The following is a 25381-nucleotide window of genomic DNA, read 5'->3' on the forward strand; positions in this document are numbered from 1 at the left end:
CCGAGGAGACAATTGCGGATGTCGTCGAGCTTCAGGTTGGCGGGCTTGGTGACTGCGAGGATGGGCTCTACGACGTTGTTGAATGAGTCGGGGAGAGCCGTGAGCAGGCCGAATATCTGCAGGAGCTCCGGGGTTTGGAATATCCCAGAGGCGCTGACCTCTTGCCAGAGTCGGGCGCGTTCGTCGAGTTGGGCAGCGAGGTCATCGCTGTCCGTGATCGCGTGCGAGAAGTACGCACGAAACTTGACAAATGCCGACATCGTGGTGGAGGCGGCGTAATTGTCCTTCAGCTTCTTCCACAGTGCGGCGGCTGTGATGTCCACTGGGTTTGCGAGGTGCAGGAGCTCGTCGCCGAGCGTGCTGAGGATGTAAAACCTCGCGTATGCATTTGTCGTCTCCCATGCTTCAACGTCCGCAGCGGAGACTGTGCTGCTTTGGACGAGGGCTCTCTCGGTGCCGTCGATGACCTTCCATGCGCGTGCAGCAATGAAGTACTGCTGCATCATCAGGGACCAGCGTGGGTAGTCGCTGGAACCTTTGAGCTTCCCGATCGCATCGAGCTTCATCGACGGCGGACCGGTGGCTGATGCGAATGTGGAGGCGGAGGACATGGTTGTTGTTCGGCGTGGTGCGGTGGACGCGGATTGAGATGATGTAGCGGGAGCGGCGGGAGTGCGACGTGTAGGACGGGGTGCAGGTGCAGGTGCAGGTGTCGGTGCAGTTGGTGAAGGTGGGCGTGATGCAGATGAACTAGACATGCACTAGAGGATCTCTAGTGTCCGTGTTGCGATGTGGAGTAACACTTGGGGTAAAGACCCTGAGGTGTTATGGAGCAAATGTGCGGCTGGTGCCGGATCTCTCTGAGTGAAGACTCGTGAGGGATGGAGGGTAGATGGGGGCCAGTTACAAGCCGGGGCTCATAACCTATTGTCGTGGTACGACGACTGGGCTGCGCAAGCGCGAACTGGCGAGTGGCACGCAGACACGATATAATACACACGGGGGATTAGTCTGAGTGCGAAGGGAAAGAGCACGCTGTATAGATCTAACCTAATACACACGGGGGATTAGCTATACAGGGTGTAAGCATAAGTGCATACTGCGCAAGGGCGACGAAGGGACTTACTCTGAGTGCGAAGGGAAAGAGCACGCAGAGTGGGGATGTGAGAGGAGTTCTTATATACTAAAAGGAAGCAAATTTGAAAGTCCGCTGGAATGGGGAAGCCTGCCATAAAGAGGTCTGTGCGTGGGAACACTACATATGATTGTCCAATCACTGTCTACGTATTAGCAGCGTCTAATCTAAGATGTCCACCTTAAGTCCATGCCGGGCGGAACGCCGAGCCAGAGCCACTAAGCGCTTCAACAGTACTACATACAGTGAGTTTATTATCTAAAGCTGTGGCTTGCCAGCTTGGCTTGGCTGGCTTGACATCCAAGCCAAGCCAAAAGCCTTTCCAAGCCGGCACCCTTTGGCTTGGCTTGGCCCGGCTTGTGCAGGCTTGGCTTGGCTTGCTGGCTTGAAGCTGAGCCAGTCAAATCGCTATCTGGCCCAACTGAGACATGTAGTCACGCAATGTCAGTGGGCTTTCTCTAGCGGATCTCGACATATACTCAGGCTTACCCCCATCTCGATGAAACTAGAGGATGCACAGACTATCAGCCATCAAAACCATGCTATAGAGTGAGGCGCTCACATCTGTGGGATCTGGACCAAGCCTGCGTCCTAGAAAAAACATGCTATGAATATGCTATCACTCCAATTATAGGCTGCTGTGTATGCACAATCTGGGCAATAGCATGTTGTGAGTGGAATTCGCAACAGGTGGGGGATTCACGAGTAATCAAGGATAAATTCCAAGAATAATACTACATGTTCTTATATAGCTTATTTACTTCCTAATATACTCAGTCAAATACAAAGTGCGTTAGGAAGCTGAGACTGGAGGAAACACGAGCGGGGAGTGAACGGGCGCCAGAGCCGAGAGTGCTCTGTACGCGTCATGTCTAAGACGGGCATACAATATCTAAAATAGGAATGACTGCGGAAGCCTCGAATATCACAACACGGCAACGCCAAGTCTTGCGGTGTAGGTGACATTAATCGTTTGCGTCTCTGTGCCCAATGTAAGCTGAAAGTCGAAAATGTGACGACAAAACACCTTACGATTTGCAGCAAACTTGAGGACCTTCCAGACAACAGGAACTTCACAATCGACAGGTCAGTTACCGCCTCTGCAATAGGTGTGTGCATTCACGCTGCTTGATATATAGGTCAGTTTCATCAACGGGAACGAACGTCAGGATGATGTTCGTGTTCTCGCTTACGCCCTGAGCTTTAGTGATGACGAAAGAAAGGTTGCGAGTGGCCATTTCTGCTTTGCTGCTAGATAGCTAAATGAGGACTGATCAGGCTGAGAGGCCCTTCGTCTTATACTGAGCCAGCACTAGACGAATGCTATCCTCAGAACGCAAGGGCGGCTTAGTCCGTTGAGGATCATGAGTCATCCGGTGCTTCTTCACAATCCGCCGATGAGTTTATTTCTCCGTTTCATGGGATCACTCCCAGATGCCAGTCTGCGGGCAGTTAATTCTCTTCATCTCCGGTGTTAGGCAGGCCGAGGGTGATCATCATCTTCACATCGGAGTGTGCCTCGCCACTCGGTGCTTTAACAGACCTGGCGCTTTGCTTGCTTGTCCGATGCTAGGCCAGGTACAGAAATAATACAGTCTAGAGTCGGCTTGTTTCGCACGGGCGGGCGGCAGAGCTGGTGGCGTCCGATCCTGATGCTGGCACAGCGTCATGGTCAGCTGTAGTACTGGTAGTACATCAGCCCTGGTCTTGTAAAAAAGCTAACCTCGCAATATCCGCATCTAAAGGATAGTACTGTGCCTTGCACAAGATCGTTTCTTCCCACGATTCCCAACGGCATCGTACAGTATGCACACCGCACTCGGGTCAATTACCCCGTGAACCATCGGCGCAAAAATCAACCCAAGCGGACAAGAACCTCACACCGCCGAAGCTTAGCAGATTGCTTGCACTTACCATCTGTCATCATATGCGTCCATCGGTCGCCGAGTAGGACAGCTCACACTTAACACCGGTTTTTCTGCCCTAGTGATGTTCGGCTCACAAAATCCACGACCGTTGGCAGCTATCTCCGGTTTGCGGCCGGCGCATCCCATGCAGATCGAGCTGGCCCTCTGTGGCCGGCTGAGAAACGCAATTTTGATGAGGCGTACGCACGATACCTCTTGGAATTTTCCAGCCCAGAACGGCACAGCACTGGTGCAGTCGAAGATCGGACCTGGCTCCGCGTTCGCGTGTTATTTAACCAAGCCATGAGTGCTGTGCTCCTCAGAACGTTCTCAACCTCTCATCTCCCACAAGCACTACAACTACTACAGTTATGGCCACCGCAAGCTTCGTCAACAGTTTCCCCGCTGCCGTTGCAGTGACCATTTCGGAACCCATGAATTCGATGTTCGTAGTCAATGCCAGAAGCACCTACACTACGACCATTATCCCGGGGTCCTACACCGTGACATTCAGCAAACTCGGTGAAAATGTTACAGTGAACGAGTACGTATGCGGTATTCATTAAGTGAGAGAGCTTGCTGAAAAGGCGTCGTAGCTTGAAGCTGGTAAACGGCACAGTCATCCAGATCAGAGACTTCTTTCCCTCTGCGACAGCTGCTAACGGTACAGACGACTTTGTCCAATTTCGAACGAAGTGTAAAGTTGTCAACGACACCCTGCGTGCCGCTACGATCGGCCTCGAGATCGCTCGCCCGGACGCAATCCCCGCGCTGGGGATCCCGGTCGGTCAGGTCATTGACATGTTTTTCAACGGCGAGTCGAGACGCAGTTTCAATGTCACTGTTGACGGCAAAGTTGCACGTGTCACGTATGTTTTATAGGCTTCTTTCGCGCATGTGTGCACTAAGTCGCCTTTCCCCAGCATCAAGGGTCGCGAGGAGCTGGTTACACTGTATTTGACATCTATTTTCCCAGACCCGCTGCACTCTGCCATCCAATACTTTGTCGAGGGATCAGAGAACAAGAACGTCTACGAGCGTGAGCTTGCGCAAGCGTTCGAAGCTGGGGTCTCGTTGGAGTCTTACGTGTGAGACGTTCCTAGTATCATCTGTGGTGCGTTTTCTGCTTTGAAGCACATCCGACGTATACTTACCTTTAACTCTAGAAATCTAATATCTATTGTCTTATTCTGAATTCACCATACACGCTGTCTCATTCCGCTCCAATCGAGAATTTTTGCTGGGTCGGAAGATTGGCTTGAGGCGCCTGCTTTGAGGGGGGGCTGTTGCCAGGTACATATGTATCCTGATTTTGCCTTTGCGTTCTCCTCGCTATACATGATATAATGGCTGGTCTTATTCTAATCAAATTGAGCCCGGCGACGGAATTTATCGACTGGCAGGCGCCATAGCTTCAAGCTTAAGCTTCAGCTTCAAGTTTTGTACTCAGCTATCGGGCCGCACATCCGGCCGCTGTCGAGCTTATTGACCTTGTGATTTTTGTTAACTTGTTTCTTTCCCTTGCCTCCGCGTGCCGTACCTAGAATCCACTTTGCAGAACGCATGTGGACCGTTTACGAGAAACTTGACATCGTGGCCTGCGAACGCTAACTCTATATGCCAAACGCTGTGCTCAATTTTCTGAGTCCTCGGACGCGCGGGCAGCCACACTTCCGGGTCGCCAGGTTGCTCTCCGACCGCATCCTCGACGGCTGCAATGGACTCGCAATTGGTCCTCACTGCACTCGCATCGCACGTAAAACCATGGAACTCGACTGTAGACGACGTGGATGACATCATCGATCTCTGGATACCTCCGAGGACTCGCATACTCTACTTGGGGACGATACTGCCTGGTGCCGTGGTGCTCTTGACCATCCTCTACGACCTCATATCATCCTATCCCTGGCCACATTCCCTCTGGAAGCTTGCTTACGGGCTGAAATCACCCTTCAGGGACTTCCTCACTCTTAGAGACCTTGACAGCGAGCTGGGGCCACCTCAGAAACCGTCGGCATGGAAAACTCGCGCCTTGATCGTGCTCGCTACGCTGGCTGCTGCCGGATGGGCCGGATTCCTGGCATATGGCATTTCCGGAGGCGAATTGGGTGAATGGGAGCTCTTGCACGCTGATGCGCAATTCTGCGGTTGGGTGAGTGCCGAACCATGTTCGTGATCGTCCATGAGTGGAACATGCTCAGATCGCCTCTACCAGGCCTACGTCGCTATCCGTCTGGTGTATAAGCCACCTATCACCCCACCGTACTGCCTGCTATTGTTTTACACGTCATACGCGACAGCGGCCTTCGTGGACCTCGCTGCAGATACCCTGACACGTCATTTCGCTGGCGCAGTTGCTATTCTCATAGATGTGCTCCGTCTGGCGGTACCAGCTGCCTCACTTTGGATTGGCGGGACGTTTCCCATGGAGCGAGTGATGCCTGCGCCGAATGTTGCTCAAGAAAAAGATGTATGGTTTCTGTTTACTCGTTCAAATATACTTCATATGCCTATATCGCGCTGTGAACAGGTCCCATCTCATGGATTGACCATGCCCGAAGACGGCGTTCACTTGTGGTCATGGTGCATGGTCACTTTCGTGGAACCTCTCTTTAAGGTCGCGAATGAGAGAACTCTTAATGAGGAAGATGTTTGGGCTCTCTCGCCGTTCTTCCTGCATAAAAATCTTTTCACGAAGTATCTCACATATGCCAAAAGGTGAATGGTAACCACCGCTATAAGAGGAACGTGACTGACTGCCATGTGATAGACATCCCAATCATTCTCTACTTTGGTTTTTGCTCGCGTCGAACTCTCTAGACCTCATATTAGATATTCTACTTGAGCTTTGGAGTGCCATAATTGGTCAGTTTCCAAGCACACGAACCTTCAGCGGACATCTGACTGCGCTGGTATACCCAGGCTTCGTTCCGCCATACGCGTTGCAGCGTATCCTTGCCGCCTTGGCCGAATCGTCACCTAATTCTCGTGCAACGGCGTATTTATGGACTTTCGTCTTCTTCCTCAGCAATCTCTCTTTTGCTCAAGTCGACGTCTTCCAGCGATGGCATACTAGAAGGTGCTATGAGCGTACTCGGGGCCAACTCTTCTGCGCTCTGCACTACAAGGCATTGAAGAGATGTGATATTAGCGGACAAGCTACGGAGAAGTCAAAAGACGGCAAGGAAGACGAAAAGGCCGGTGCGGACCTCGGCAAAATTGTTAACCTCATGCAGTAAGTCTCGTTCACCCGTATGTACTTGCGCGATTTCTCACTACCACGTTCGCGAAGGGGAGATGCATACGCTGTCGCTCAGCGTTTCTGGGAGTTCTCAGGTGTTTTCTTCTCGCCTGTCAGACTCACCATCGCTCTCATTTTTCTCTATAAGTAAGTCTATTCAAGCGTTCATATTGTCACAGTTACAGTACCTGATAAATTCGGATAGTATCCTAGGTTGGAGTGCCTTGGCTGGTGTGGTCGTAGTGCTGGTCGCATATGTCTTCAACTACCCTCTTGCAAAATACAACATCTATGTACGTTCGTCCACGTTTACAGAACATCTCACAGAATTTGAGACCTCTCGTTGCAGATCACGAGACGATCTTGGGCCGCGAGAGACAAGCGGATGAGTCTTGTAAATGAACTATTCCAAAACATCAGATTCTTAAAGTTCTACGGCTGGGGTATGTGCATACAACATTCTCCGCTATCGCTGTATAATGACAGGTTCGTTAGAGACGGGCTGGTCATCCAAAGTGCGCGAAGCACGAGAGACAGAACTGCGCTGGCGCGTGAAACAGAATATTGTCAGCACCGTGATATCTTTCATTTGGTAGGTGTCCCTGGCGTTCAACGTAAGCTTCCGCTTAACCTGATACTCGTAGGATTTGGATGCCGTCTGCCACAGCGCTGCTAACATTCCTGTGCTACACACTCGTTGCGGGTCAGAAACTGACTGTAGCGAAGGCCTTCACCTCTATTGCGCTCTTCAGCCAGCTTCAGGGGCCGATGACTGACCTTCCAAACCAGATCTTTGCTCTACTCTATGGTCTGTCTTTGCTCCTTGATCGAATCTGATCGTCATTAACGCGAAGTCATAGCCTATGTCAGTATGCAGCGTATCGAAACCTTCCTCAAAGAGCCTGAGGTGCCCGATTGGGCGTCATCTCTACAGTCTTCTGGGAGCTCGGTTTCAAGAGTCCCAGAAATCGGCTTCGAGGACGCTTCTTTTCAATGGGACGTTGCGCCCCGTAGCGAGCCGGCTCGGTTTACCCTAGGGCCCTTAAACGTCAAGTTCCCGAAGAATCAGCTTAGCCTTATCAGTGGGTCCACTGGCTCGGGCAAAAGTGCATTGCTCAACGCTCTGCTGGGCGGTTCGTCTACATGCTGGGACTCTTCGCTGCGTGAGCTGATGAACTTATTCTCAGAGATGACGTGTATGTCCGGACGTGTCATGCTCAACAAGTGGGGGCACCAGGTCGCATATTGTGCGCAGAACCCTTGTAAGTGTGCATTATCTAGCCTGGATTCGCCTTGATTGACAGCGTACATACAGGGTTAGAGCATGCCACGATTCGAGACAACATTGTGTTCAGTTCCGCGAAAGGTTTTGATGAAGCCCGGTATCAGGCCGTCATCGATGCTTGTGCCTTGTCGCGGGACCTCGAAGTCTTCGATGCTGGTGATATGACCGGTGGGCTTATGCTCCGGGTCGTAGCGATCATGATTGTTAACGCAAGTTCTTCAGAAATCGGTGAGAAAGGGATTACACTCTCCGGCGGACAAAGGGCTAGAATTGCGCTGGCTCGAGCTCTGTATTCTCCTGCCTCGGTATGTTGGTTATATGCTCAGTCACCACCTTGTTGACATTGTGGCCTAGTTGATCATCCTCGATGACCCGTGAGCTCATGCTGCATATGGAGCCTGAACAGATCGGCTGACCGATGATAGCCTTGCCGCGGTAGACATGCACACTGCCCAGCACCTTGTCAGAAACGCACTGACCGGCGATCTCGCTGAAGGCCGAACAATCTTGCTTGTTACTCACCACATCAGCTTGTGCCTTCCGTACTCCTCTTTCCTCGTTGAGCTCTCAACTGGTAAAATCGTACAGCAGGGCACTGTTCAGGAGCTTCGGGAGCGGGGCGTCCTCCAGCAGGTCGTTGAGAAGGAAGATATCGTTGAAGAGCCCGAGGAGGAGACACTCGCCTCTGCTCCTGTTGAGAATCAGGCAGATCTTGTTGACGGAAAGACGAACGGAAAATACGATCGAAAGCCTTCAGATGGTAGGCTCGTCCAGGCAGAGGCAAGGGCGGAAGGACGGGTCTCTATGCATAGCTACCTGACTTATATCCGCGCATCTGGAGTGTTCTGCTCCCTCCTCACCCTGTGGCTGCTCATACAGATTCGTCTGATCAATATTGGGGTTCAGGTGCGCCTTAACTTCTTCCTACTTGTATCAATAAGCTCAGTAAACTTCCCTAGTTCTACCTGGCGAGATGGGGAGAGGCATACGAGAAGAGCGTAGCGTCTAACGCCTTATTTGGTCCTCTGCATTGGCCTTGGGAGCATCTACCGTCTCCAAACCAAAACGTCGTTCCTTGGCTGATGATCTACTTCTACCTGTCCATGGTCGGCGCGTTCTCCGTCCTCGCATACATTGCGCTTGGTTTCTACTCCAGCCTGCAAGCGTCCCGCAAGCTGTTTGTTGCTATGCTTGCTCGCTTAACTGCGGCACCAACCCGCTTTTTCGATGTGACACCCATCGGCCGTATCCTAAACAGGTGGACGTCTGACATGAATACTATCGACGGACAGCTCCAAAACCCGTTCCGTGCAGCTCTGGCCGGCGTCTTGAACTTCGTCGCATCTTTCCTAGTGATTATCTGCGTCGTTCCTTCGCTTGCGCCGTTCGCGTTGGTCATCGCTTGGCTGTACATCCGTTTGGCTCCGCCGTACATTAAGACTTCGCGAGACCTCCGCCGCCTCGAGTCCATCTCGCTTTCGCCCGCCTTCGCCGGGTTTGATGAGCTCCTCCGTGGACTCCCCCACGTGCGTGCGTTTGCCATGGAATCACGGTATCAGGACCATTTCTACAAGCGGGTCGACAAGTTTCAGTCGTTTGATCATGTATATGTGCGTGTGTCTCCATTACTATCGTCGATTGGGTGGACACTGACTTTTTGGTGGAACTCAGTGGCTCGTCTCAAACTGGTTGATGTGGCGATATGATTGTAAGTCAATCCGTCCTGATGCTGGCACACAATAATACAAGAACTACTGGATTGGTACTCACAGCCATGCTCGGCAGGTCTCGGATCTTTGGTCGTGTTTACAACGACGATGTTTGCCCTATGGAGCGGCATTGGGGACGGCCTGGCCGCGCTTGTGATTGTCCAATCCCAGAACTTCGCCGACGCATCAAGGCAATTGGTCAAGTACGTCCTATGCTTCCTTCCCTGTCTTACGACATGCTGATCGGGATCATTTTAGAGTTCTTGCACAGCTTGAGCTGGACTTCAACAGCGTCGAACGGATTGCTGAGTACCTCGAGGTCCCACAAGAAGCTCAAGCGATCATTCTAGACCGTCGGCCTCCGGCTTATTGGCCCTCCAGCAATGGTGAACTCCGTGTCGAGGATCTAGAGGTCAGATATGCCCCCGATCTTCCCTCGGTCCTAAACGGTATTTCATTCACGGTCCACCCCGCTGAAAAGATTGGTGTCGTTGGGAGGACAGGTTCCGGTGCACAATCCTAATTATACTAAACCCACGTCGTAACTCTCGCTCATCTATATCTGTTAGGGAAATCAACGCTCGCGCTATCACTACTTCGGATCGTAGAACCATCGGGCGGGTCGATCGTGTAAGCCATCGCCACCGCTTTCTGCATAATCCCTTCAGGTATTCACATGCGTCTAGCTTGGATGGTATAGACATTCAGTCCATCGGCCTTGATGATCTCAGAACGCGCGTCGTAAGTGTTTCTGTCTCGCTGAAACTTCACGCCGACGCCGAGCTGGTGACCACGGAATATGATAGACCATAGTGAGCCAAGACGTCTCCCTCTTCTCAGGCACCATACGCAGCAACTTGGACCCCTTTTCCGAGCATACCGACGCGGAGTGTTGGGAGGTTCTCGAGCGTTGCCACCTTGTGTCCGTGCTCAGCGGCCCTGATGGAAAGGCGAACGCCGTAGCCATCACACTCGACACGCCCATTAGTCAGACCGGGTCGTTGAGCGCGGGCGAACGGCAGCTTGTCGCGCTCGCACGTGCTGTGCTCCGACGCAGCAACGTCGTTATCATGGACGAGGCGACATCGCAGATCGACACCGCCCTCGATGACCAGGTATGTGTTTGTCCCGCGTGGTCTATCCGTTCTGCTGACGCGCGCTGGTGTGCGCTGCCTTTCCCGTCGCAGATCCAGCGTACCATCCGCGAAGAATTCGCCGGTGCGATCGTCATCACCATAGCGCACCGCTTGAAGACTGTTCTCGACTATGATCGCATCCTGGTTCTTGGGCATGGGGAGATCCTCGAGTTTGATACGCCGGAGGCGCTGATTAGCAAGCAGGGAGGGGTCTTCAGGGAGATGTGCCGCGCAAGCGCAGACTGGGCGGTTATCCAAGGCATCGCCCGCCGCTCTGCCCGCTCGAGTGGACGCCCTGATTCGTAATACGGCGCATGATTACAGTCATCGTAAAGCAATCTCAGCGTCGCGGCAGTAAATAATGCGCAGCCAGGTACCGTAGCATCACCAAGATTACATTATTTTCCGCTCAAACTCTCGAGCCCGAAATCTCCTGACGCGCGGTCAAGGTCGTTGAATGGGTCCCGCATGCTTCCCGTCTTAGCCCGCCAGAGCTGGGTGTAAAGCATCTTAATCTTCTGCAGTTCGGCATCGACGGCTGCGGTCCTGTTTGCCAGAGCCATAAAGGTGGCATGCTGCGCTTCCAGCGTTGATACGATGGCTGGAGATATTCAGTTGTGAGACAGGGTCTGACAGTCACAGCCGGCGGAGCTTACCATGAGGCGTAGCCTGGCTATGTACCGCAGCGGATGCAAGCTTGCGCTCGATTTGCTGTATCAATCAGCAAAGTTAGTGGCATGGAACCCATACGGGAGGAGTCGGGCATACCTCTATGGTGGCCTTGTACCACCGGAGTCGCTCCCGCATTTCATCGGTGACCCTCTGGAAGAACCTAGAGCACCGTTCAAATGTAGTTCATCCGCAGCTAGTGGACAATGCTTACTCCAAAGGGAAATCAGCGTGATTCTTGAGGTACACACCGTGTTGCTGAGGGTTCCGAAAACCGTCGATGACGCGAGTGGCGACAATAGTATCCTGCACGGTTTGATCGGTCTTGGCCTTCAAATTGTGGGTATGCCGTACGTCCGATTGCAGGTCGGAGACGATGTTTACGAGGTCCTAGTTGGGTCCCAGTTGAGCATATGGAAATTGCCCGGTCGGTACAGCCCGCACTCACCTTATGCACACCGCGGATAAGCTCTTGTGACTTAGTTGCTTCTTCCCCCACTTTCCTCTGTTTCAATTCATTGCTGATTTGGATCCGACCCTGAATATACGAACTGGAATAGGTAAGAGCCTGTGGAAGGATCAAGGCAGTGCATTACGCACTCGACGGCTTCTAACATCTTTTTCACATCTTCAGGCAGATCATTGAACTTTGTCGACTTCGTAAACGGAGCATGCGATGGCTGTGTTGTAGAACTATATTGCAAACGTTGAGCTAAGCAAGGCAGCTTGATGAGCCGGGCATACGTACGCAAGGATCCTGCCGTGGCCATCTCAGCAATCAGACGTAACGTCATGACAAGTGAGAAACAGGCTTACATTTGTTGTGTTGGGGGCTTAAACAGCGGGTTTGTGGTGGACGAAGGACCGGTACCGAAAGTAGGAAGCGTGGGCTGCCTTTGGAACGTTGACTGATTGTTCCCAAACCCACTCCCAAACCCGGCTGTCGTCGACCCGCCGCCAAAAAGACCACCACCAGGAGCACTTGCATTCGCAGCGCTTTGTGTATTAGTCCCGAGATTGCCGAATAGACCCCCAGATGGTTGAGTTTGGGCGGTCGTAGTCCCACCGAAGAGAGAGCCTGTGGCGGGCGTGTTCTGTTGTTGCTGTTGCTGTGCAGAGGGCTGGCCAAAGAAGCCGCTTGGTGCAGTAGACTGCTGCCCTGTCTGTTGGTTTTGGCTCTGCCCAAAACCACCGAACAAGGATCCACCTTGCGCGTGTTGTTGTGTCTGCTGCTGCTGCTGCTGGCCAGGCGTGCTTCCGAAGAGGCTTGCCCCCGTCGCCTGCTGTGGCTGATTCTGTTGCCCTGCGTTACCGCCACCAAATAATGAGCCACCCTGAGCAAGCTGTGACTGGGGTTGGCCGCCCAAGGAACTACCGAATATTGAAGTCTGTGGTTGGTTCATCGTAGTTCTACATGGCAATGAGAACTGTCCGATTATTCGACCAAGCCCGCCAGGAGTTACTTACGATCCAAATAGTGACATTCTGGCTCGTGTTTCAAAGGAGATTTACGCGGTGCTATTCGGTAAGAAGGTCTGAACAGCAGTCGCCGCGGCCAAGTCGCGTCTGTGCTGCAAGCGCCGGAACGTATCAAGCGCTTAAAGATTATATTGGGCGCCCAGTGAGATAGGCGCATCATTTAGCTTTGCTCCTCTTGTCTGCTGCGTCCTCTACACAAGGCTCGAGAGCGACAAAACATTTCTCTGCCCGTTTTACCATCGTATTGAGAAGTTCAGTATCTCGCATGACACTCTCTGTTCAATTTACAGTCACTTGTCGTCTTAGACTGCGTTTTGTCTCGTAATAGCTGTGAGTGTAAACCAAATCTTTCCAGAGTTGACTTCCAGGGATTAGCATCGCGAAACTACATATTTTTTCACCTCTGTTTGTTCCTATCTGTTGTGGACTTCCAGGTACTGTGGCATTAGCTCCTCATGGCCATTATTAGATACCGGCGTCGTCCTGCTTGGGAGTTGAAATAGGAGGACGTCGGTTCGGGACCTTCGGGCCCATGATGTTCTCCCCGCTGATACCGTCGCAAGTAATCTCCGGGTCTGCATGAGCGGGCGGCTGCGGAGTACACAGGGCGTGATTGTGGCGACCCTCGGCAGCAAACGGACTGGGCACCGCAGCCAGGCACTCGTAGTATTCTCAGCCTACCAAGCGTACACCCCGTCCACACAGTCAAACCATCAGACCCTAGGGACCAACTGTGTTTGGACTGCTTATGTTTACGTCCTTGGTTCTCGCGGAAACGGGCAAAAACGGTGTTTGTGGCCTTGTACGTCGCATCAGTTTCTATTATCGTCTCGCGTTCTGCACTCATGCACAGCATCAGCTAGAACGTATGACACCTCGCTTTCTATGTGTCTCACTACACATGAGCCCGCGGAACAACGGGCGTGCTTGTCTCGTGAGTGGCTGCCGCACATCTACGCTTACGCTACGAAGGCGTTGAGCGGCGGTGACGCGCCTTTCGATGCCGGAATTTTTCACACCGGTCGATGCTAAGCCCGACATCACCATTCCAGCGTCCAATGTTGACTCGCTGCTGAATCTTGGCTCTCAAATTCATGGCGCTCGCACCAGTTTCAAGCACAGCTGCACGCGCTCTTCAAGATTGTCACGACAACTGGGGCGTTCTGCTGACGCTTCGCGGTTCCTGGTTAGGCACTCCGGGCCCTGATAGCAGCTCCTTCGGACCGTTACACTGACGTCGAATCCTATCCTTGTGTTTACTCTGTGTCCCTGGATATGGCCCTGGATGATCGCTATCGCCCTGAGACGCCACCCGCTGGATGGTCGGATGTCACCACGTCTTGCAGATCCCGAACATTTTGAGCTCTCACACGGTGTCACCTCTCGTGAGTTCCATTCTTCGACTAAATTTTTTGCGCAGGTATCAACTCTGTTGCCATGTTGTAGAGCTGACTGAGTCCTTCAGGGTCTCCGAATTTCCAATAGGACAACAAAGGATGCCGAAAGAGTTCATCGCCACACCTGTCCGGAGCGAGCTCTATCAGTGTACTGCACTCTATGCGACCGATCCCGCAGCTCGCATCCGTGGGCAAAATTTCCGTACGGTGCATTTCCACTGTCTTCAATTTACTTTCAGACCCCGATTCCCATCGCGCACAGTATCATACCAGCTTGAGCATGCACATGGCTCCCTGGTGCTCGTCGCAACCGAGATGATCTCGGGTGTCAGTCCGTCGGAGGCCGCAGCGGACCTGTCAATCCGAAAGCACTCACCCGTCCGTTTTTCCTTCGCGCCTAAACCACGTTAGGCTAGTGTGGAACTCACGTGGCTGGGTAACTACGTCGGCATCGCCCATGCTGTGAGTCCAATATTAAGTATCTCGTTATGTTGACTCGATGCCTGACCAAACATGTTGATACCGATCCTCCCGCGAAGGGAACAGCCGATATTCCAGCCACGGCAGAATCGCCCGCTCGCCGGAGCCATATCGTAAAATGTGTTGACCCCGCCCTCGGTTTTCCTCCGTTGCCATTGATGGGGCTCGTCATTAGCAACATCTCGTTGCGCCTCTAGGTGTTGCAGCATGACTACGATGGATCTGCCGCGACAGCTCGCGACTCAAGAGAACGAAAATTTGAAAGAGAGGCTTGGCAGGTATGGCCTTTTGTGCACGCTAAAGGGCGGCTAGCGTATTAACGGCGCCACTCGGAGGCTAGCAAGAACATGGGGCGGGCCACATCAATTGGCCAAAAGCCCTGTTGATAGGGTCTAAGCGACGTGTTTCATCCCAAGGTGATGTAATGGCACTCTCGTACCCTTTTGTGCGCTGAAATCGCTTGAAACACGTCTCGTCAACTAGCGGCAGGTCGGCCGCATCCTGTGGATTTTTGTGGACGGCTCTTGACGGCATGCGATAAATCTGAATCTCGTCGGTTTGCGTGGTCCCGAACATCATCCTGACAACAGACGCAGGGCTCAACAGATATAAAGTGCGGGCGCATGCGTCGCAAGTACAGCAGCCAGGCCATTTTCATCACTATTTCTTATAATCCACTGTATTTCTCCCCTACCACCACCTCACCCTAGCTATTTCTCGTCGCAGCGATGGACAGTGCTCACGTGCGTGCGAACCAAGTCGTTGTCAATGCCGCGTACATGTGCTCACGCCGTCCCACAGAATGTTTCCTACGGTGGCAATGACTCCGATGGAGAAGCCTACACTCCTCGCACCCCTCGCAGGACCCCGATGGCCTGCGTGTTCTGTAGAGGTACTTCCCCTTTCGTTTTGCTTTGCGTCCGTTCTCATCGGCCATTCCATCTGCCCTCGATTCATTAGGTCGCAAGCTGAAATGCGATGGTCGGACCACGTGTGCTAATTGTCATAAACGTGGCCTGCTTTGTTCTTATGTTCCAGTGTGAGCGCACGATTACTTGGTGCTCTCCGTCATTCAATTGTCTGACGTGCCGTACAGCTCTGCGCAGAAATCGTCCTAGAGCATGCTATCTCTCTCATGCAGTCGCAGGCGACCACAAGGACGATTTCTGCGGCCATCAACCTAATACACACGCACGCTAGATGTTGTCTCCGCTCTGTTTGCTTGTCTCATTGTGTTATTTGCTCTACTGTGTCTTCTGCTTTCGTCCCCCACCTGCTGTAGCTGTACTGTGTCCATAACATATCTATGCTTCCATCTCTTCTCCCGCATATATAGCTTCTACACCATGCGACCTAATCTAATGACGCCAGTAATTACCGCGACTATTTAAGCTTTCTCTTCCCCCCACTGTCGCTTGTCGGGCACGACCGTGTGTATGAGAACTGGCGGCCATGAGACGGCGGCGGGCGCCTGAACAGATGACCCGAGTACCCGCACAGGCCTCAGCATACGAAAGGAGGAAAGGCAAAGTGAACGTGCTTCCCATAGTAGCGAGCTTACGTCCAGGAGGTGGTTTAAAAGCCTCGAGATCAACCTTCTGCCTCCGCTTCCAACAGGTTACATGCATCCGCGGCCATGTGCCGCAGCGCGACCGCGCGTTCCTCCGTCCGGATTCTCCGTGAGACGGGTGGTCCTGTCTTACGAGCACATGCAACGCAGTGTGCGTCTTGATGATAAGTCGTCCCGTACTCATCGCGCGAGCCGTCTGTCCGTATATGAGGCCCCGCGGAGCGGCGACATGACTCGAGACGTGCCACCTCAGGTTTGCTGTGCGCCGCACTCACACACCCGCGGTCACATCGCCGAGCGCACATATACGCAGTGCTGCGGACTGCGAGCTGTAGCCCCCCACGACCGACGCTAGCAATGGACAAGCGTGCCGAGGCCCACGCGGCCTACACCGCAAGCCGGGAGGACTCTGAAGCAGTGCTGCCAAGATATAGCTCGACGAGCACTGCTTCGCTGGGCCCTGAGCTCTCGGAGCACACCTTCCAGTTAGAGGACTCGAAGGGCCGGCCGTGGCTCTGGCTCACAGTCAAGAGCCGTGCCAAGGACAAGAAGACGTGGCCCCTGTACTACGAGCGGGACATCATCCATGGCACCGTCGCGATCGACTTTGACAAGACTGACGGCGCAAAAGCTGTCGCTATCTCTGTGAGTGCTCAAACAGGGGCCATCGACTGGCCACGCTCAAACAATGCATCCTCAACAGGTGTCCGGCGGAGTGACTGCTGTTGGACAGGAGGAGTTAACTTTCTTGACAGTATCCGAGGATCTATGGGATAGCAAAGTCTCGGGGAAAGCTCCGAAAGGCAAGGCGTCGTGGCCATTCTCGCTCACGTTGCCCCCAGAGGTATCGGCTTCAAATAAGCCCAAGGGCAAGGCGGAACTGTATCGTCTGCCGCCGACATTCACAGGCAAGTCGCCCATGCATTCCGTACGCACACATACCCGGCTCACGACCGCAGAACGAGCAAGCCCGGTGTACGTGGATTACAAGCTCATCGCCACCGTCCGTCGGGGGGCCTTCAAAGTCAATCAGATGTACGTCACTTAGGAATGTTCGATGTGCTGGGCATGTTTGAGCTGACACCGCGCCGGGGCCCCGGGTACCAGCCTTACCGCAAGCATCTTCTACACGCCACTGTCTCGCGCAGAACCCCCCTCTCAGCTGCGTCTTGCAGCGTATAATGCCGATGCCCCACTTGTTGGCCCTTCTGGCGACCCGCCGGGCTGGAAGGTTCTGCCTCCGGTACGGTTCACTGGTACCCTGTTCAACCAACGGACAGTAACCCTAGAATGCATAGTAAGTGGTCACAGGGCTTTTGAAGGTGACCAGGTACTCACTATGTCGCTTAGGCAGCAATCGCAGCACCAGTAAGTTCTAGATGCAGAGCATTCTAGGGTTAACAATGTCTGACTTTGCGCAGCTATCATTTGCAACAGGCTCACCGATACCCCTATTCATGACCTTCTCCTCGTCTGACGAACAGGCCCTGGACTTACTCTGCTCGCCCTCGGCCATCCGGCTCCAGCTCATGCGCGAGCGGCTGCTGGGTTCGCAGGCGACGCAGAAGGGTGCGTCGGGCCAGAGCAGCAACACCTTTCGTGAACCCATGGCGGGCGCTTACTTCTGGCCGAGCCAGGACGGCACAGTCGAGCAGGGCAAGCGGCAGCTCCAGGGCGAGATTGACGTCAAGAAGAACCTGCGTCCGACGTTCGTTTTCCCGAGGTTTTCGCTGCGCGTGCGTACCGTTTATACGGATCCGCCTATCTGTCGACCGGGCTGATGGAAAGCGCGGATCTTGGACAGTACTTCATATGCATGCTCCCCTGTCAGGCGTCGGGGTACGTCGCGTCCAGCCCTGATACGCCTCTTTTCACGGAAGGCGTGACAATACATACAATGAACGCTATCGGGGTTTCTCCGAAGTCGTATGCACCGCCGGGATATGCACAATCTATGGACGGCAACTACAATAATGTTGCCGGATATCTGGAGAATGGAAACCAGCGGTGAGTAAGCTACGAGTGACAAAACGAGCTGTACTTATTCAGACTCTAGGTTTTATCATCACGGCGGATTTCAGTAGAAGATGCAAGTTTTCTCGAACTTTCGACGTATCTTCGACCCTGTACCAAATGCTCCTCATTTCCCGCATGCTTCCTCCCACTGCAGCATGGATATCCGGGTTCTGGACCCTTATGTAGCTCTCTACGGACACATGTAGCATCCTTTAAACACTCGAGCAGAATGACACTTACGACATAGGTTATTCACCTTCCATGCCCATGAGTAGCAGTGTCTCGAACGTGCAATCGCCCTTCCGCGACGGAGTTCCGCTCGCGCCGACACCGCCAAGGAGTTCAACATCATCCGGCGGCACATCCCATACAAGCGACTCTGGCCTTCGTCGGGCGACGAGCACAAATACCTCGTCATCGCCGGCCGAACCGAAGCGCCGCCAGGTGTCCTCTTCAGGCTCTTCAAAGTTCTCGAGTGCTTCTCCGGCTCGTGCCTCTGGGTCATTGCCAGTGGCGGAGGTGTTCGGCCGGTGGGGTGGCGATTGGCGACACAAGACAGGCTCAAAGGTAAACCAGAGGCCGAAGGCCGACCAGAAGGGCATTTCCGTTGGAAGGCTTCGGACTTTGTAGGAGATGATTATCTTGGGCCAGTCCGACGTACTGGATGAAGAGACAAATGGCGGGCCTGTAAGGTGGAGCAAGCTTCGCAGCAGAGGTGCAAGAAGCTCAGAAAAGTATATCTGCCAATGATTGTGGTTAGAGTCATGCTCTCAGCCCTCAGTTCGCCGAGGGGGTGTGAAGGCGAAGAGCTTACCAAGTCGCTACAGATAATATGAGTTAGGGCGTTTGGACCGGAGTTAGCAGGTATCTGGTCGGAAGTATTTTTGAGCTCATGAAGAATTGCTTCGGCTTGTTCGTAGTTCCCCCAAGCAAGCGGCCTGACAAGCAACCTGGGTCCTGACGCGTGCTCTGGCTCGCTATATTTGCAGAGATTCTTCGCCAAGAGCGGACAAACTTCCGGCAGATCCGTAGCGATAACAGTGCATTGTCGATTAGATAGCTGTTTGGCGCATTTAGCAGATACGATGCCAGTTCCGCTGCCGAGTTCGAGAATCGACAGCAATTTTTCCTCGTCGTGTGGCGTCGAAAAGGGCGGATCAAAAGTTATATCTAGAAGCCCTTCGATATATGTGTTCAAAAAAAAAGCAGCTTCCCTGGTTATGGAGTGTTGTTGTAAGAAATGGGTTATCGACTGGCGTCAGAGGGGACGATCTTTACCAAACCCTGCCAGCGATGCCATATTCCCGAATGGCCGCTTCTTGCGCAGACGAGTCGAAGGCATTTAGGACATGTCTGTCGTGACTATTATGAGAGGGTTTGATATTGAGGTTAACTGGGAAGTTTGTGTTACTGGCCATGGCTGCCCCGCCGAGCTTTGTAGGACGGGATGGTCGCCGGACGACGAACAACAATGGCGGGCTATTTGCGCTTGTTAGGATCAGAAGCCTTTGCCTTTTATGAGGCGGAGGCGGGATGATAAGCGCTCAATAGCGGGTGGACGCGATGCTTGTGATTTCGGGCCGTACCATTTCCGTAACGCTCAGGTCGGAGTCCGCTGGTTTACCGTCAGTCTCGCTCGCCATGTCGAGCTTTTCCTCCGGAGCACACTCACCTTGCTGACATACGTGCGACTTGCACGCCGGCGGTCGCTATCTGGAAGCCTGAAACCCCGCAAGAACGGAGTACGTCAAGCGTGAGACCCCTCTCTCTGATACCACCACCAGCACGCCATGTCCGGGACAAACATTGCGAAACCACAACAACTGACACCGTTGGGGAGCGCTTTGGCGGGTGCTCTGGGCGCATGCTTCAGCAATGCGTGAGTTGTCAAATGCATGGAGCTATGAGAGCATGACTGACGTTCTTGCAGTATCGTGTATCCTCTGGATGTGTTCGTACGCTCCTGGCACTACATTTCCTTGGTCTGATACTTATATTCTCGCAGTGCAAAAACGCGATTACAAGCGTATCATAAGAGGGGCGGGCATGTACCATCACTCATTGAAACCATGAAGCAGATTTACGAAGAGGAAGGCATTGTGGGGTACTACAAGGGTTTCGTCGCTACGATGCTTAATACGTTCTCCATGCGTAAGTATGCAACTCTTGTTCAATTTAATTGCTCACATCCCTCACAGAATATGCCTATTTCTTCTTTTACTCCCTCGTCCGGACGTCCTACATCAAGCGGCTCAGCTCGAGGCTACCGAAGGGCTCGAAAGCGCCGCCCCTGTCCACGGCAGCCGAACTTCTTCTTGGAGCAGCCGCAGGCGCGCTCGCCCAAATCTTTACCCTCCCAGTGTCGACCATCGCGACTCGGCAGCAGATTGGCGAGTCCCTGGACGAGGACGAGAACTCGCGCCGCGTGCGTCTACGCAAAGGCTGGGCTGCAAACGGCGACGCTGAGAAGGCGATACCACAGACCGACGTTGAGAAGGCAGAAGGGGAGAATGAGCGGGACGACTCGTTCTGGGGCGTTGCAAAGGAAATATACGAAGAAGAAGGCCCCACCGGCTTCTGGCTCGGCCTCGGACCTAGTATGGTCCTCACAGTCAACCCAGCCATCACGTATGGTGTCTTTGAGCGCGTGAAGAGCGCTGTGTTGATCGCGTCTGAGAAGTCGGGGCGGACAGACATGGCGAAGAACGGAAAGCTTGCGCCGCAGATGACGTTCTACGTTGGCGCGCTAAGCAAGATTCTTGCCACGATTGTAAGTGGAGCTGGGAACACGTTGTGCGCAGGTATTGACGTTAACGTAGATCACGTACCCATACATCATGACGAAGATAAAGATTCAGGCACGGTCAGCAGATGCGGAAGAAGCTGAGGAGGAAGGCGAGGAGAAACCGAAACCGAAGGAATTCCACCATAAGCACATGAAGCACGCTACTTCGCTGCAGATCCTGCACAGAGTATATCTTGAGAACGGATTTCTTGGCTGGTATCAGGTGCGTTACTCTTCATCTTAGCACGAAGCGAGGCCACTGAAGTGACTTAGGGTCTGGGTGCTCAGCTGCTCAAAGCTGTCCTTGCACAAACTCTCCTGTTCATGTCGAAGGATCAGTTCGAACACTGGGCCCTGCATATCATCTTTATGCTGCAGAAGCTTCGACAGAGAATTTAGAATACTTTGTATACCGTAGGGACCCCGTTACACCACTGTGTCGTCTATCTTCTCTTCGGCTGTCTTCTTTCTGAAGCTCGTTCATGGGAGAGTGCGTAATGATATTGCCCCTGAGAAACCCTCCGCGGCCGTCGTCCCGCATCGACGCCTTAACATTGACAAGCGCTAGACGCCGGCTGTGTGCTGTGCCTGTCACTGCTTTTCTCCCCTGCTTAGCCGTTCCCGCCTTGGATATCCGAACGTTGACAACGAGGCTGATGGATGTGATCAACCTTCACGCTAAATACATGCCAACGTCGGACATGGCTCGCTTCACGAACCCCCACGAGCACTCGCCTAGCAGCCATGGCCCAGCCCCAGCAATTCCACGATGTTGTACCGGGCGAACAGTATCGTTATGCGTTAACGAACTTCGTGAGTAACCATTGCACGGTTGCTTGCGACCGGAGAAGCGGTTATCTGATCTTCGAACCCTAGAAAATTGCACACGAGAAAGTCGAGGATCAGCGGTTGCAACTGCAAGAACAGGAGAAACAAGTTGCTCGCCTCCGAGCCAGGATCGCGTTGCTAGAAGGCACAGGCGAACAGAACAGGCGTAAGGGGGATTCGGTTGACGATTTTTCCATCAAGGTACGCATGATGACCTTTCTTGGTCCTCGCCGACTCTTACACTTTTGCAGAACGCCGCGTCCCAGCTCGAGAGGTCCATCAATCGCTGGGCCGCGGACGTCATCGAGAAAGCCCCTGCAGACCTCGGTGCCGTCCGCCAAGCAGCCCTTGCCGACATATTTGATGGCTATCCGCCTGAGCCGTCGCCGTTCCCTGATGAAGCGAATCCGATGCATGTGATGCACCTGCTGCGGCATGCTATGGCGAAGACGATTTCAGAAGGAATCATCAACTGCTTGATCGTGACGGACTCGCCGGAAGCGAATATCCAGCTTACACGCATCCATGAGCACATCTTTACTCGTACGTTGTGCAATGTATTGCTAAGAATCGACGCCGGTGCTGACGCGATCCCAGGTGATCCAACTGTGGCAGCCGTATGGCGAAGACAAACATTCAGCGCGGCCGTCGAGTCCTGCTCGCCCGCCATGTCCCGCTTCTTCCTCTCGGAGAACATGTCCGCGCTCAGCGATACCCTCTTCCCAGACGACAAGGACACGGACGTGCTCACGCAGGGCGCGTTCGCGATCCTGCAGGCGGGCCTGCAGTTCTCGCGCATGTTGCACGGCTCGTCGTCGGGCTCGGCGGGCGACACCGACGCGTTCTACCGTGCGTTCGTGCCCGAACTCGGGAGCGTGCTCCACCCGTCCCAGATCGAGCTCGTCAAGCGCTGCCTCAAGAGCGAGCGCGAGGAGCAGGACCGCCTCGGCGCCACCGTCTTCCCCGGTCTCGTAAAGGTCAGCCGCGACAGCCTCGACCCGAATGTGCCGCACACGCAGACTGTCGTGCGTCGCGGGCAGGCGGTGTGCGAGTGTGCGCTCGGGTTGGCGACCACAATTCGCAATGGCGCGTGATGTGGGAGCGAGGGCAGGATCCTCATATACACGAGCTCATATCTGTAATCATACGGAGCGGAACAAAATGAGTGTATACCTATAAAACTGTCCGCCTTTGACCAATGCTGGTGCACCCATATCTGAGAGGTAATATGACCTTCTAACGCAAGAGAATGAACTGAGCTGCCAGGCTGCTGTGGGGATTACTAGATAACTGCGACAAACTGGCGGCGGAAGTGGTGAGCCGCACTACCTCGAACTTAGCTCTAAATGCCATGCTTGCTCATGCTCTTGGCGTAATGTATGCAAGAGTTAGGAGCTCGATGTGAGTAAATCGCTTGAAAAAGCGAAGTACAACAGCTTCTCATATTTACCTTTCAGTCGTGGATAGCTTGTAGCTACAACAATTATTTGAAAGATTTGCCATTTGCGTGATGCTTCAGAGCCGTGTGTTGTACGCATACTTTGACACGCACTGCCTAGTGTCATCACAACAGCCATTCGCTCCACTTTGGGTGATTTCTTCTGGATTTGTCGCATTCATTCTCGTTGGGCCAGTGCATCTGAGGACGTGTACTTGGCTTGCATGTCACAAAGAAGTCGGAAACTTGGCGACAACCTGTCTTCGTTAGTAGTATAACTTAGCTTAAAACTCAGACCTTGTGTGTAATGCACTGAGTGTCGTTAACTAGACTCATTCAATATCCGGAATATTTAATGGCGCATACAAAGCTCACAGCCACTTTGTGTTGTCTGGCCTGTTCGTATGTAAATCTGCGGGTATAGAGGTTGTCCTTGCTCTTTGAGAGAAAGAGCGTCTGCAGAATCATGTCCAGGGAAGGCGCGTTTCATACATACGTGCTCAGGTCCATCAGCTCTCGATTGTATCTCACAAGCCACTCGCCGTCTTCGCCGAGCCTCTCCGCGCCCTCAAGGCCACTGTAGAAGCACTGGCGAGTGGGCCATTGGAAAACGTCTACGGCTCCACGGTTGTCTCGCGTGATGTTCATCCAATTGTGCTCGAGGGCGAGGAAGCGCAGCCGCTTGAAGTCAAAGTTGAGTGTCGGGGTAGAGAGGTGTACATCGTCGTCACGCTGGAAGCCCCGTCCGCTGATCTGGCGGATACCGTCGTATACGTAGAGAAATTGTAGCTGAGGGCATTTATCCAGCTGTAAGAACATTATCAGGCAATCAATTGGGCATGGTAGACAAAGGATCAGAGCTCACCGCACGCTTGACGATAGTATCCGGCGTAGTGAGCGTCTGGGTCAGGTTCCATCCAATGACGTTGTACTTCAGGTGCGTCACGGTCTTGGGTATATACCGAAGCAACTCGAGCCCGGAGTCTAGCCCATCGCGCACGTCGCGGAACTCAAAGCCGAGGACTTCAAGGTGGCGGAACTTTCCAAGAAGGCGAAGCGTCTTCTCCGCGTAGTGTTTATTGCAGATAATCGCCTTGATGTCGACCCTGCGCAGGCCTGAGCGACGCTCGAGAAACAGCAGCAGACTCTTGCAGACGCGTGCGGGCAGGATGCCACGGTACGCTATGTACCGGAAGGATGTCAGACTCAGAAGCGGGTCTTGCTGGTCGCTAGCCTTAGCGGCCAGCGGGGTGAGGAAGCTTTCGTCACCGGCGGTATCCTCGGCCAAGTCGAGTTCTACGCGATCCTGCTCATGTGGCGCGAGGTGCTCGCCAGGAGCGGGTGGACGAGGATCCCTGCCACCGCCGGGGGCACTCCATTCGTGCATAGTTAGCGATTGAAGCCGCCGCGTATATGCCAGAACGTCGTGAAATAGCTTTTCTGCATTGTCAAGGTTGTAAACCTCGAGCTCCGTAAGCTGCGAGAAGACCCGGTGGGGAATTGCGTCGATGACGTTAAAGTCAATGCGGAGCGTCGTAAGCCCTGGGCACTGGTGCCCCCGCGAGCGGCGGAAGAGGTTTTGGCCCATTTGTATGAACTTGCGGGCGTGGCCGTCGGTGATCTGCATGTCTGCGCCCAGGCGGCCGCAGCTGGTGAGCTTACGGAGACGCGTTTGGCGAGTCATGGCAGAGATGGCATCCCAGACCATTCTAGGTATAGAAGTTTGTGAGAAAAGACAGAGACTTGCGCCATATGTTAGGGACATACGTGTGTGGTACCAGAAACTCTTCGAGTTTATGACAGTAGTGAAAGACTGTGTCCACTACGCGCCGAATGCTGCCATGCAATTCCGGAAATTCATCCGTGTAGTAATCAGCTACCATAAGCTTAAAGCTGCGAAGATGTGGTAGTCTGGTGAGAGCGCAGAATAGGTTGTTGACATCTGTAATGGGTATTAACATCATAGCGGGGTCGGATAACAAAACTGCATACGGTCGAAAGCCCTCTGATCGTCCATGAAAACGACCATGTGTTTTACGTATCTGGCCCAGTCTGGCTTGGTAGCGACGTTATAGAGGAGAAAGTTGCCTCTTGCGATACTCTCAGGTGCACCGCTGGTTTCCAAATGAAGGTAGACTGTGCACAACAGAGCCTTCCAGGCGATGTCTTTGAACATACGGCAGACGAGGAGCACTGTGATAAGCTCACGACGCGCGAGGAACGTGGCGACCTTCATCCAAAGCTCTACTGGAAGTTGAGGCACCCTGCTGTGGAGATTCGGCATGGTATACTGTTGCAGTTGGGTT

The 25381-nt window shown here is 53.4% G+C and overlaps 9 protein-coding genes across 9 annotated transcripts; 5 read left to right on the forward strand and 4 right to left on the reverse strand.

The window, feature by feature from the left end:
* Nucleotides 1-1983: 1983 nt before the first annotated feature.
* PHACADRAFT_207328 (uncharacterized protein) lies at nucleotides 1984-2373 on the reverse strand (the record flags this gene model as incomplete). Its single annotated transcript, XM_007393763.1, has 3 exons — nucleotides 1984-2116; nucleotides 2168-2206; nucleotides 2259-2373. 3 exons carry the CDS (start codon nucleotides 2371-2373, stop codon nucleotides 2061-2063), a joined length of 210 nt encoding a protein of 69 aa, XP_007393825.1. The 3' UTR covers nucleotides 1984-2060.
* Nucleotides 2374-4576: 2203 nt separating this feature from the next.
* On the forward strand, nucleotides 4577-11033 carry PHACADRAFT_117526 (uncharacterized protein). Its single transcript, XM_007393764.1, has 24 exons — nucleotides 4577-5194; nucleotides 5258-5512; nucleotides 5573-5760; nucleotides 5813-5907; nucleotides 5965-6277; nucleotides 6335-6430; nucleotides 6489-6576; nucleotides 6633-6726; nucleotides 6779-6875; nucleotides 6928-7091; nucleotides 7144-7416; nucleotides 7471-7545; nucleotides 7599-7736; nucleotides 7791-7873; nucleotides 7923-7942; nucleotides 7994-8474; nucleotides 8528-9178; nucleotides 9240-9276; nucleotides 9354-9480; nucleotides 9536-9786; nucleotides 9847-9907; nucleotides 9964-10018; nucleotides 10084-10392; nucleotides 10465-11033. The coding sequence occupies exons 1-24, from the start codon at nucleotides 4760-4762 to the stop codon at nucleotides 10717-10719; spliced, it is 4641 nt and encodes a 1546-aa protein (XP_007393826.1). The 5' UTR covers nucleotides 4577-4759; the 3' UTR covers nucleotides 10720-11033.
* A 3726-nt stretch (nucleotides 11034-14759) lies between these two features.
* PHACADRAFT_252911 (uncharacterized protein) lies at nucleotides 14760-15200 on the reverse strand. The gene has a single exon (XM_007393765.1). The coding sequence runs from the start codon at nucleotides 15015-15017 to the stop codon at nucleotides 14775-14777; it is 243 nt and encodes an 80-aa protein (XP_007393827.1). The 5' UTR covers nucleotides 15018-15200; the 3' UTR covers nucleotides 14760-14774.
* Nucleotides 15201-15206: 6 nt separating this feature from the next.
* PHACADRAFT_90860 (uncharacterized protein) lies at nucleotides 15207-15481 on the forward strand (the record flags this gene model as incomplete). The annotated part of the gene is made up of 2 exons (XM_007393766.1): nucleotides 15207-15330; nucleotides 15399-15481. The coding sequence occupies 2 exons, from the start codon at nucleotides 15207-15209 to the stop codon at nucleotides 15479-15481; spliced, it is 207 nt and encodes a 68-aa protein (XP_007393828.1).
* Nucleotides 15482-16272: 791 nt separating this feature from the next.
* Nucleotides 16273-18276, forward strand: PHACADRAFT_252915 (uncharacterized protein). Its single transcript, XM_007393767.1, has 7 exons — nucleotides 16273-16653; nucleotides 16712-16916; nucleotides 16968-17043; nucleotides 17116-17305; nucleotides 17359-17376; nucleotides 17430-18015; nucleotides 18065-18276. Exons 1-6 carry the CDS (start codon nucleotides 16366-16368, stop codon nucleotides 17787-17789), a joined length of 1137 nt encoding a protein of 378 aa, XP_007393829.1. The 5' UTR covers nucleotides 16273-16365; the 3' UTR covers nucleotides 17790-18015; nucleotides 18065-18276.
* On the reverse strand, nucleotides 18273-19480 carry PHACADRAFT_182832 (uncharacterized protein; the record flags this gene model as incomplete). Its single annotated transcript, XM_007393768.1, has 3 exons — nucleotides 19303-19480; nucleotides 18839-19238; nucleotides 18273-18764 (listed from the first exon to the last, which is right to left on the reverse strand). The coding sequence occupies exons 1-3, from the start codon at nucleotides 19440-19442 to the stop codon at nucleotides 18273-18275; spliced, it is 1032 nt and encodes a 343-aa protein (XP_007393830.1). The 5' UTR covers nucleotides 19443-19480.
* A 288-nt stretch (nucleotides 19481-19768) lies between these two features.
* PHACADRAFT_252922 (uncharacterized protein) lies at nucleotides 19769-21235 on the forward strand. Its single transcript, XM_007393769.1, has 6 exons — nucleotides 19769-19903; nucleotides 19955-19975; nucleotides 20030-20175; nucleotides 20223-20794; nucleotides 20844-21032; nucleotides 21083-21235. Exons 1-6 carry the CDS (start codon nucleotides 19815-19817, stop codon nucleotides 21206-21208), a joined length of 1143 nt encoding a protein of 380 aa, XP_007393831.1. The 5' UTR covers nucleotides 19769-19814; the 3' UTR covers nucleotides 21209-21235.
* A 318-nt stretch (nucleotides 21236-21553) lies between these two features.
* On the forward strand, nucleotides 21554-22811 carry PHACADRAFT_252924 (uncharacterized protein; the record flags this gene model as incomplete). Its single annotated transcript, XM_007393770.1, has 4 exons — nucleotides 21554-21622; nucleotides 21686-21838; nucleotides 21889-22180; nucleotides 22235-22811. The coding sequence occupies 4 exons, from the start codon at nucleotides 21554-21556 to the stop codon at nucleotides 22729-22731; spliced, it is 1011 nt and encodes a 336-aa protein (XP_007393832.1). The 3' UTR covers nucleotides 22732-22811.
* A 594-nt stretch (nucleotides 22812-23405) lies between these two features.
* Nucleotides 23406-23906, reverse strand: PHACADRAFT_252926 (uncharacterized protein). Its single transcript, XM_007393771.1, has one exon. The coding sequence runs from the start codon at nucleotides 23892-23894 to the stop codon at nucleotides 23562-23564; it is 333 nt and encodes a 110-aa protein (XP_007393833.1). The 5' UTR covers nucleotides 23895-23906; the 3' UTR covers nucleotides 23406-23561.
* Between the last annotated feature and the right edge of the window lie 1475 nt (nucleotides 23907-25381).

The sequence above is a fragment of the Phanerochaete carnosa genome (genome assembly GCF_000300595.1).
Source record: "Phanerochaete carnosa HHB-10118-sp unplaced genomic scaffold PHACAscaffold_3, whole genome shotgun sequence".
Classification (NCBI taxonomy): domain Eukaryota; kingdom Fungi; phylum Basidiomycota; class Agaricomycetes; order Polyporales; family Phanerochaetaceae; genus Phanerochaete; species Phanerochaete carnosa.